The 10,665-nt window shown below is 62.9% G+C and overlaps 5 protein-coding genes across 5 annotated transcripts in view; 1 reads left to right on the top strand and 4 right to left on the bottom strand.

Annotated features, from left to right (window-relative positions):
- Positions 1-1,867, bottom strand: part of RHTO_04263 (glycosyltransferase family 32 protein) — a gene marked incomplete at both ends in the record, with an annotated part of 3,029 nt that extends 1,162 nt beyond the window's left edge. Inside the window, one exon of the mRNA XM_016417931.1 lies at positions 65-1,867. Within this exon, the coding sequence (XP_016270608.1) occupies positions 65-1,867 (1,803 nt within the window). The remainder of the gene's footprint in view (positions 1-64) is intronic.
- A 1,137-nt stretch (positions 1,868-3,004) lies between these two features.
- On the bottom strand, positions 3,005-3,792 carry RHTO_04262 (DNA-directed RNA polymerase III subunit RPC10; the record flags this gene model as incomplete). Its single annotated transcript, XM_016417930.1, has 5 exons — positions 3,005-3,047; positions 3,135-3,225; positions 3,418-3,505; positions 3,620-3,719; positions 3,785-3,792. The coding sequence occupies 5 exons, from the start codon at positions 3,790-3,792 to the stop codon at positions 3,005-3,007; spliced, it is 330 nt and encodes a 109-aa protein (XP_016270607.1).
- A 482-nt stretch (positions 3,793-4,274) lies between these two features.
- On the bottom strand, positions 4,275-5,941 carry RHTO_04261 (nuclear transcription factor Y, gamma; the record flags this gene model as incomplete). Its single annotated transcript, XM_016417929.1, has 8 exons — positions 4,275-4,418; positions 4,495-4,566; positions 4,651-5,022; positions 5,108-5,229; positions 5,295-5,346; positions 5,431-5,542; positions 5,613-5,621; positions 5,814-5,941. 8 exons carry the CDS (start codon positions 5,939-5,941, stop codon positions 4,275-4,277), a joined length of 1,011 nt encoding a protein of 336 aa, XP_016270606.1.
- Positions 5,942-6,886: 945 nt separating this feature from the next.
- RHTO_04260 (uncharacterized protein) lies at positions 6,887-7,841 on the top strand (the record flags this gene model as incomplete). Its single annotated transcript, XM_016417928.1, has 4 exons — positions 6,887-7,213; positions 7,272-7,411; positions 7,510-7,572; positions 7,640-7,841. 4 exons carry the CDS (start codon positions 6,887-6,889, stop codon positions 7,839-7,841), a joined length of 732 nt encoding a protein of 243 aa, XP_016270605.1.
- Positions 7,842-8,176: 335 nt separating this feature from the next.
- On the bottom strand, positions 8,177-10,378 carry RHTO_04259 (uncharacterized protein; the record flags this gene model as incomplete). The annotated part of the gene is made up of 3 exons (XM_016417927.1): positions 8,177-9,321; positions 9,380-9,790; positions 9,856-10,378. 3 exons carry the CDS (start codon positions 10,376-10,378, stop codon positions 8,177-8,179), a joined length of 2,079 nt encoding a protein of 692 aa, XP_016270604.1.
- Between the last annotated feature and the right edge of the window lie 287 nt (positions 10,379-10,665).

Genomic DNA, 10,665 nt, shown 5'->3' with positions numbered 1-10,665 from the left:
CGGTAGCAGCCATGTCTCCTCCGCCCTCCTCGCCCGCCTTTTCTGCACGCTCAGCCTCGGCGACCTTCTGGTCGTGCACGGCGCCATCCTGGTCGTCCGCGACTTCACCATCCCCCGACTCTGCCCGCTTCGCAACCGCCACCTCGGCGTCCTTCGCCATCCCCGCACTGCCATACTTGACGCCTCCCGAATTGAACAACCGCATGTTCCTCCACCCCTTCATCTCGCTCACGCCGTCCAGCTGCTCAGTCGTGTTCCACAAGCGGAACTTGACAACGTCCTTGAACCGGCTATGCAGCAAAGGCGCAGACCACGGGTTCTTGGCGAGGTCTGCGCGCATACGGCGTTCGGCGCGCGGGTCGGGGAAGGACGATGCGGGGCCCGGGTTGATCCAGATCCAGAGTTGAGGGCGGCAGAGGGAGGGGTCTTCGTGCGTTGGATCGGAGCCGATGGGCGAGTCGAGCGCCAGTCGCTGGGTGTAGAGGAACGAGAGCGCGGCAGAGTAGGGCTTGTCGGTGAAGGGTCCGGCCCAGAAGATGTGGAACAGGCGCGGGTAGTCGGGGTCGCAAGCTGGGTCGGCGCTCGGGTGCGACGGGTGAGGAGTGTAAACGGGCGAGTGTTTCCGCGACATGAACGGGTTCATCTGGGTCGACACCGTGAGTTGTTGTCGTGCCGTGACGAGCGAGGCGAAAGCCGAAGACGAGGCATTGAGGACCTGGCTCATGTCGCCCCTGTAGCGCTCGAGCGTATCGCGCATCCTGTCGCTCGGCGCGCTCGCCGACGCGCTCGATCCAATCGTCGGCACAAACGTCGTCCGCCACGAGTCGTGCAAGCCACGTCGGAGGGGCGCCTCGAGTCCGCCGTTGATGCGCAAGACCTCGAGGCAGTCGCGGACGTATTTGCTCTCCGCAAAGTCGCAGTGGTCCATCACGGCGTCGAGGTCGATCGCCGCTCGCTCGAGTGGTCGCGGAGGATACGCCTGCGCTTGTCGGCCGCCCTTGAGCGGGATGTCGACGTATTCCCTCGTCGGCCCGACCGGCACAACCTCGACCTTGTCCTTCTTGTCGAGCGCGAGGATCGAGTCCGCTCCCACTCCTGCGCCAATCCCAGCCTGATCGCGCAACCGCCGCTGCACTTCGGCCTTGACCTCCCTCTCGCGCCGCAAGTCCTCCTCCGTCCGCTTCGGCAAGCCTGGGTTCTCAATCCGCACGACGGGCGCAACAGCAGCTGCTTCGCCCCCTCCTCCTCCTGGGACATCGAACGACACGCCGGGCGTACTGCGCCGAGAGGGATAGTGCCCCGACGCGATCTCCCATCGCCAGACTCGCTCGATCTCGGCGGGCGTAAAGACCAGCGTCGACGGGTCCGTGAAGGGCAGGTTGTAGTTGTGGTTTCGCCCGATTCGCAAGATCGATCCGACGAGTTTGATGGACGAGAGGGCGGAGACGAGGAGGAAGAGGAGGGTGCCGATGAGGGCGAGGAGGACGCGGACGAGCGAGCCGAGGCCTGGTCGAGAGTCGGCGATCCGCCCGATCGCTGGCGAGCGCTTGTACTTGTCCCCTCGCAGTGTCGAGGAGGACGAAGCGAACGGAAGCGGTCGAGACGGGTGCAGGATCTTGAGGACTGGCACGCTCAGTTCCCGCCGAGAACCGTTCTGCGCTTTGCCGAGCGGTATCCGCAAGGCTTGGAAGAGGTCGCCGAACCGTCGGAAGGGTCCGCCAGACGCTGCTCGTGCCCGCTGGTAGGAGAGAGCGACCTTTTCGGCGACGGCGGACGAGGGAGGAGAGCCGAAAAAGGTCGGAGAGGCCGAGCGGGGAGAGTGCGTCGGCGTATTGTGGAATGAGGGGAGGGGAGAATGGGTCGGCATGGTTGGCGTGGCTGCTCAGCAGCGCGGAAAGCGGAAGAAGGTGCAGTCGAAGGGTGAGAAGGGGGTCGGGGCCGTGCCGCGGCGGCGAGTGGTGTAGCTGCGATGTGGACACAACATAAATCAGTCCCCACTGCTGCAAGGGCATAGCCTCACCCGTGGCTTTCCACAGGGCCAGGGCAGGTTCTTGCACCAGGCGAGCGAGAACGCACCTTCCTGTCTACTGTCTCTCACCAAACGAGTCCCGGTCCCAGCAATCCAGTCCTTATCGCTCCTTGTCTACCCGTTCACGAGTCCTCCCAAGCAAGCGAACCCTGTCGAGAAGAAGCTTCGTGCGGAGGGAGCGCTCAGAGCCCCGAGAAGCAGGGGTCGAGGGGTGCGACGGCGGGCTGGGCGGGGGGAGCGGTAGTGCTGGGCTGTTGCAGGCGAGTGTACGAATGTGTCAGTGCCGTCCACGCAGTCGCTCGTGCTGTCGTCGCTGTATTCGACACCGCTTCTTCGCCGTCACCAACTTGGCCCTCCTCACGCTCCACCGCTTCTCCAGCCGGCGTACAAGGACTCAGCAGCGCTATAGACCCTGTACACTTGCTCTGCGACCGTGTACGACCTCCTGAGCGGGCGAGAGAGCGAGCACGGCGCACACTTCGGAGTGCTTGCTCGATCAAGTCGAGGGGGCACGGTGCGGCCGGCGTGCGAGGGCTGGCGGGGCGCTGGAGTGGTTGCTTGCTCACCTGGAAGAGTCTGTCGAGCGCTTGATGGTCGACCGAGCCGAGCGAGCGCGAGAGCAGCGAACGGACCAACGCCAAGCGAGTGAACGCAGCGAGCAGCCGAGGAAGAGGTCGTCAACTACGGCGCAAGAGCGGGTCTGTCTGCTTATGAGGGCGCTTGTAGACAGAAGGAGACCGGATCACGATCGAGTGCGAAGGAAACGACTGTGTTGCGAGGTGCGAGGGAGGTCTACGGCAAGAGCAAGGGGAAAGGCTAGTGTTCACAACAAGGGAGGCGCGGCGAAGACGTGGTGGAGAGGTTGGGATGGGCAGGGAGACGAGGATGGATCGACTTCCTGGACCGCCGGCGAGATGGCGTCTCGGAAGACGGAGACGAGTGGAAGTGGAGGAGAGACGACGGGCGAGCGACCGCCTAGTTCTCGCGCCACTGGTGGTTGCACGACATGTTGCAGCACCTGTGCACGGTACCATCAACCTTCAGTCAGCAACCCCAGCGCACCCGGCGCAGGAAGCCAGACAAAAGGTTCGAAGCGAAGACGCACTTGTAGAATGTCGTGCTCGGCTCGTCGGCAGACCGGATCTGGATCTGCATGAAGAATGCGCGGTCGGAGCCGCATTCTTTCGGGCAGTCGACTGTGCGCGGTGGATCAGAAGATGAGGCGAAGGCGGAGGAGGAGAGAGGGAGAGGCGGAGAATGCGAGAAGGACCGTCAGCGTCCATTCCTACGAGCTGGACCGCGGGACGGCATGTACAGCAGTCTATCGACTGCTACCCCGGCGCTCGAGCCCAGTCTGCGATATCGACGAGCGATTCCTCGTAACGCACCAGCAGTCGAGTCGACATTCTTCCAGCTGTCCTCGCCGCCGAGGACGTCGTCCACCGCCTTTCGTTTCAGGTACGTGCGCTCCATGTACTGCGAGCATCACCCAAAGACGTTCAGCATTCGTTGGGCAGGGACTATCCCCAGAAGCGCTGCCTTCGCTGCTTATGACAGCGGGAGTAGCGCCAAAAGGAAGCCCGGACGCACCCGCTTATTCAAAGGATACTCATACGGACACGTCTGGCACCCAAACTTGTTCCCCGACGTCCCTTCGACCAGTCCGAGCTGGTTCGCGCAGTAGGGGCAGCTGCGGTCGAACGAGCAGGGTTTGGTCAGTTGAGTGGGATCGAAAAAAGGAGTGGGTCGGCCTACAAGATCATGGCGAGGAAGCGGAGGGCGGGAGTGCCGGGTCAAGGTGAGGAAGGGAAGAGGGGGAGAAGCGGCAGGTCGAGGGCTCAGGGAGGGTGGTCGCGCCGGTGAGTTGGGCCCGAAAGTGTCTAGTAAACGATTGCGACTGTCGTGGAGTCCGCTTGTGCCGTCGCGAGAGAACGAGAGCGAGTTGGCGAAAGTGAGGCGATGAAGTCGGGCGACGGGGGAACGAGGGAGCTGGGTGTAGCTTGCGCTGCGCAGAAAGATCAAGAAGAACAGCACTGGCTTGGTCTGAGCAGCTCGGAAGACGAGCAGCCGGAAGTGTCGGAGGCAACCTCTGTGAGCGAAGGTATAGCAACTCTCCGACACTCTCTTTCAGGCCCATTGAGACTCCCTTGAGCATCCGTAGATGCACAGTATGCACAACATCCACCGCCCGTCTTCCCACCCAACAAGCGGCCCTCCCCATCCTCCTCTTACCCGCCTCGGCTCGCTACTGCGGATGCTGGTGATGCTCGTGCTGGACTTGCGGGTCGAGGTGTGCATGCTGGACGTGGTCAGGGTGTGGAGGGGGCTGGAGGAGGCCGGTGGAGGGGTCGACGGGGCCGGGAGGGAAGAAGGCGGGGAGAGAGGGGTCCTGTACGACGGCGACACGCTGGATCAGTTGCAGATCCAAGCGTGGACGGCGACTGAACGGCGCGTGTGAGACGTACGATAGGACCTTGTGCGCCGGGATAGTCGAAAGCCCCTGCTGGCCAACCGAGCGAACCTGGCGGGAAAGAGTTCTGCAAGTACGGCCGAATCAGGGGATCAGCTTGTGCGCAAGCGACGACCGCGAGGGAGTAGAGCAGGTAGACGACCACACGCACTGCCGGATCACCCATCCCGGGCAAGTAATAACCGCCCACACCGGCTCCTGCCGCGGCGTTCATGTCCAAACCCGTCGCACTCCCTCCCCGCTCTCCGCCTTGCAACCCAGTCTCTCCGTTCTCCGCTTCTCGCCCACTCTCCTCCCTCCGCCGCCTCTTGCCCCCTCCGCCATTCATCTTCTCCCCCTCGAAACCCTCCCCGTCATCCTGCTCCTCGTCCTCGTCCTCCTCAACAGGCGACTCCCTCTGCGACGCTCTCCTCCGCGTCCGACTGGGCCGGCTACGCGTGCCGCTGCCGCTGGCTGTTGGGGCGGGGGTTGCGGATGTGTGCGAGGTCGAGGCTGTTGGGCGTTCGGTGCGGGGGACGATGTCCTGCGAGGCAACCACACAAGTCAGCATCAGTTACTGTGCCTCGAGCACGGGGCAGATGCAGATGCAGGTATAGGCGACAACGCACGATGAGAAAGTCGAACATGTCGCTCCGCGAGACAGCCTGCGCGACGTCTGCCCGAGAGATCGTTCGTCGCTTGGCCGACATCGAGACGAGGTGTGCGCGGGCTGTGAGTTCTTGGATGAAGACTGCGGGGGCGGGATAAGTATGTGAAGCTCGGACGGAGGACAGCCGGAGAAAGAGCGTAACGCACTTTGGCACGCCTTTTCAAAGAGGATCGTCACTTCGCTCGAGATCATCGTGTTCTGTGCAATCAGCCACGTCTTCGATCAGCACAGTACTCTCGCATAAGCAGCCTCAGCTGAACGAGGACCGCGACCCGGACGCACCTGCACCTCCGGATCCATCTTTGCGACCTTCTTGATCCGCGCGAGTGGGAGAGCCTGGTGCTTGAAGTCGTCCTCGTGGTGCTCGGCAACGTTCATCGCGTGTTGCCAGAACCTGCGAGAGAGCCAACGAGATTAGCTGGAGAGAAGTGGGGGTCGAGGGAGAGGGGGGGGAGGAGACGCACTCGTGAAGGCTGTAGGGCGGCGCGACCGAGTAGAAAGAGCGTCAGAACATGCCTCAGCTGCTGCAGATTGCTCGACAAGCCCAGCCGTTCAGCCGATACCTCCTCGTCCGGATCAAGCGATTGCGCCCAGCACGCCCTCTTCTTCCATCGGTTGCCTCGCTGATGCAAAGCCCACGGGTCAAGCATCTCCTCGCGACTCACAAGTCCTCGATCGAGATCTCTGTCGAGTGCGAGCGGTACGGCTCCGGCGAGTTCGCCCTGTTCTTGGTGGACGTGGTTGCGCGGGGCGTTTTTGGCTTAGCGGGCTGCTTCGACTGGTCCGGATTCATCCTTGAGCGTGTCAGACCGTCAGATAGCAAGAGTTGAGCGGATTGACCAGCTGGGATGAGGCCAAGGGAGGGATTCGCCAAAACGGTTCGCTCGGGTCTGCACAACTCGCTCAGACTGGACTGGCTGGCATCGCTACGGATACTGCTGGGCTGGAAAACGGTACCGCTGGCCGCGAAACCTCGCCCGACGCCGCCAGTCCCGCTACTTGTCGCTCCTCCAATTCTCATCGCTTTCGGTTCACCTCGACGACACAGCGCACTAGGAGGGCTAGTAGGCGATCAAAGAGCATGTTCAAGGGATTTGGTCCGAGGGTGATTCAAGGTAGCGCGGATGAGGGTGTTGTCGGCGGTTGACGGCGGTTCAGTCGTCTCCAACCCTACTTCTTTGGCCTTGCGACGGTACCTGCCGCCTTAACCGACCGCTTGACATCTGTGCTGTCTCTCGTACTGTCATTGAAGCACGCCGCGACCTCGACCTGTGCGGCAGTCGGCCAGAACTTCGTTCGACTTGCGTCATACCCTCCTCTCGCTCGGCAGACTCAGGCCTCATTCCGTCTGCACGGACGTACAAGTGTTGCCTGAACACTCACGAACAGCCATTTGATCCTGCTGCTCTCGTTGCTGTCCAGCCCGTGAGTGGGGTTCCTGACCTCTCAGCTTTTCTGAGGGGAGGATTCGCCGCAAATTCGGTGCGTCCTCCTCGCTTACAGCACTGTAGCATGAACGCTGAAGCAGTACACTGCAGCTTTCAAACCAGCGAGTCAGCCCGCTCGTCCTCCCAATCGGCACGTGACGAGACGCGTCCGCATGCCAAGCGACGCGCGCGTTGCTTTTCCGGAGCAGAGCAGCATTCCGGTCTCTGTCCCGCTCACCGAGAGCAACCTTTGGCTCTCCTCCTGCTCGCTCTGCACGCCCACCGACAGATACCCAAGAACCGCCGAAACGATGCGCGCCACGACCTTTCTCGCGCTCGCCGCGTCCGCCGTCCTCTCCGCCTCTCCCGCACTCGCACAGCTCGCCACCCTCCGCGGCACCATCCCAGGCTCCCTGCACCAGTGCGAGTCGACCAACGTCTTCTTCTTCCAGTCCGGCGGCATCCGCCCTCTCACCCTCGTCCTCCTCCCCGAGGCCGTCGCCGCCCAGGCCGGAGCCAACCCGACCCTCGACCAGGTCAAGGCTCTCGGTCCGCTCCAGGTCGTCGAGGGCATCACGACGCCTGACGCGCAGCAGTCCAACTTCGTCCTCGCCATTGCTGCCGGCGAGTCGTTCGAGGTGTGTCCCCTTGTTGTTCCTTCGCGATGAGCGTCAAGAGTGACCTCGCTCCACGCAGTCCTTCGCCTTCCTTCCCGACGGCACCGGCAAGAACCTCAACCTCGCCCGCACCGTCCAGACCGCCCTCCCGAACACGCCCGCTTGCAATGCCGCGACTGCCGCGAGCGCAAAGGCTGCTGTTGCCGCTCCTCCTGCTCCGTGAGTCCGAGGCCTTGTCTCTCCGTCTGAATCTGTTTGACGCGGGCAGATGGAGTTAGAGGCTGAAACCCGGACGCTTATCTCTTGTCTTCCGACAGCTCGAGCTCGACTCCTGCCGCCGCCGCGATGACCACGACCAAGAAGGCCAAGGCCGTAACAACGTAAGTACCTGCGCTCTCCGAGGCAGCCCAGGCGCCACGAGCTGACGCCCTTGTTCTTCGCGCGCAGCTCCGCCGCCGCCCTCGCCGCCGCAACCACTTCGAGCGCCTCGCTCGCCAGCATCGGCCGCGCTTCCTCCTCGTCCTCTTCCTCCTCGTCGTCCGCCTCGGCTGCCAGCACCAGCTCGACCCCTACCTCTGGCGCGGGAAAGCTCTCCGCTGGATTCGCCGGTGTCGCGATCGTTGGGTTGGTCGCTGCGTTCGCGGCTTGAGCGGGCGTGGCGATTCGCACGATGCAGAAGCAGCACTGCGGGGCAGTCGCTGCGGAATAGAATGTTGGAAGGATGGGACGAGACGGGATGGTCTCGCTGTGGGTTCTCTCTGTGTGGCTCTTCGCCCCCTCTTCGTCTTTCGCCTTGGGCTCGTCTGTTCGTCATGTTTGTCTTTTGAGGCTGTGGAACACGGCATATCGTCTCTCCAATGTACTCTCAAGGCGAGAAGAGCGAAACGAACGAGCGACTATCCCTCTTCCTCGCGCCCTGAAGGGAGTGGCGACCTGCGCTGGATATTCACATACTGCATGCGCACAAAGTCAAGGATACAACGCCTAGAAGCCATAAGCCGGCTCGTCCACCTCTTCCTCCTCCGGTTCGTCCTCCCACTCGCTCACCCTCCGCTTCCATCTCCGCCTCGCCTCGTCCGCCCCGACCGTCTCGCCCGTCGCCGCTCCATCCGCACCCTTCATCAAATCCGTCCAGACGAGTCTGACCCACTCGTCGTACACCTCGCCACGGAAATGCACCGCATCCGGCTTCCCATGACTCGTCTTCATCCACTCGTCGCTGTCCACGATTCCCCTCGTCAGCTGCTCGACATCAAGCACCCTCCCCTCTTCGAGGAATTCGTCACGCGCCGATGACGCAGTGTACGCGTTCTTGGCGCTGATGAGAGCGTTGTTGCGCAGGAGGTCTTGGTGAGGGAATCGATCGAGGGGGATGTAACGTGCGTTGACGAGGGTTGTGGTGAAGAGGCGGAGGTTGGAGGCGTCGCGTTTAGAGCGTGAGAGACCGGAAGTGGGCGAGAAGAGCGCGTCGAGTGAGGCGGTGACGCCGGGGATGGAGAGGTCTTCTCCGTGCGAGCCGAGCGAGAGGTACGTCCGGTACGGCTTAATCGTCGGAGCGATCGCTGCGAGGTCAGGCGCGAACGAGAGCGTCGATTCCGCGTTCGTGTACCGCAAGTAGCTGGCGAGGTCCGTATCGACGAGGTTGACGAGGTCATCGCGGTTCGCGTCCAGCGCCGCGTCAAACTCGGCTTGTCGTCCCGCCGCCGTCGTGGCCTCCGAGCCGACCGTATGCGCATTCTGGTACCACCAAGCCCACGTCACGACCACATCCGGCACACCCTTGCGCTCGTTCGGCGACGGATGGCCCGAGCGGTACCTGAAAGCGACGGTCCCGTGCGTCCCGTTGTGCGTCGGCGAGTCGGTCACCTTGGGAGCAAAGATCTTGTGCCCGCCGCCGAGGGAGGCGGTCAGGTGGTTGAACATGTTGCGCGTGTTGGAGTCGCCGACGAGGTTGATCCAGATTGGCGGGGAGGGGGGTGACGAGGTGGAGGTTGGCACGAAGGGAAGGGGAAGGGAGGGAGTGGCGAGCGAGCAGGCGGGCGAGGTGGGGATGTAGGAGAGGTTGGACCAGAAGCCGGAGAGGGAGGACAAATCGGTGCAGACCGGGAGCGAGTCGGCCGCCGGCGAGTCTGCTTGGCGGCATAGTCAGTACTTCGTGCACGTACTTCGGCAGGGGATGCCGCGCACCTCCGCCAAGCTCGACAACGCGTCCCGAGACGACCTCGATCTTCTCGCCAACGTATCGCAACTCCTGCCCCTCATCCTGCGCAATCTTCCACCCATTGCACGTGCGCTCGTTTTCCCCGCACGGAATGCCCTCGAGTACACCGACATAGAAGCCAAAGTCGAGGAAGACTTCGACGGCGTAGGAGCCGCGAGGAAGCGAAGGTGTGGAGGGGATGGAGAACTCGTAAGCGTCGAGCGAGTTGGAGAGAGTAGGAACAGGGAGGGAGAGGAGGGTTTGAGCGGCGATTGGTGAGGGAGAGCCGTCGGGCAAGAGGGAAACGAGGCGGGCGGAGAAGACGGCTTGCGAGAGGCAAGCTGGCGAAAAGGGTGGGTAGTCGCGCGGCGAGATGCTGTAGCTCATAGGCGACGACTCTGCAAGTGCAAGCTCGTGGTGTCAGCGGCGGAGAGTCAGCGCAAGAAAGTGGAACGTTACCCACCCTCAACCTTCCAAAAGTCGGGCGTCGACAGCAGCTCCCGCACATCCCCGCTGCAATCGACGTTCTCCTCTGCTTCAGACTTTGCTTCGTCTCCGCCCACACGCGTCCACTGCACTTCATCGTCGGCCGTCTCGTGCACGACAGGCGCGTCCTCCTTTCCCTCCGTCACCGAGTCCGCTTCTTCCTCAGAACTCGTCGATACCTCGCTCGTCTCGAGCTCCGCGTCCACGCCCTTCTCATCCACCGGCTGCACCTGCCACTCGGCCAGACTCGCGCTATCCCAATCCCAGCTCCACCCACTACTCGCACTCACAACCGCCTCTTTACCCTTCTGCACCGCGCTTTTGATCGGTTCCGGGTGTACTAGTGCGCCGAGGAAAAGGAAGAATGCGAGTGAGAGGGAGACGAGGAGGAAGAGCGTGCGGCGGGAGGGGCGAGGGTAGCGAGAGGGAGGAGAATGAGGAGAGGGCGAGCCGGGACTGGGTGAGGAGGTGGGCAGGGGCGTGTAGGGTGTTCGGGACATCCTGGAAGTCGCTCACTGCCCGTTGGCGAGGACGAAAGGCGGTGGTCGCGCGACCTGGGCAACGAGGATCGTGGGGGAGACGCGGACGGCGTGCAGGAGCGGGGGCGGATGGCGGGTCTTCGCTGGCAATGAATCGAGCGTCGGGAGTCGATGTCGAGCGTATGAACTGGGTGAAGGAGCGGGAGAACGGGAGCGAGCGAGTTGTTGGATGTCCGGCTCCGCCTTGGCGCGACGCGACGAAGCAAGGCGATCTCGCGAAACAGGGGGCTTCGATGTCGAAGTCGTCA

The sequence above is a fragment of the Rhodotorula toruloides genome (assembly GCF_000320785.1).
Source record: "Rhodotorula toruloides NP11 unplaced genomic scaffold Scaffold27, whole genome shotgun sequence".
Classification (NCBI taxonomy): Eukaryota; Fungi; Basidiomycota; class Microbotryomycetes; order Sporidiobolales; family Sporidiobolaceae; genus Rhodotorula; species Rhodotorula toruloides.
This window is presented reverse-complemented; position numbering and strand designations above follow the sequence as displayed.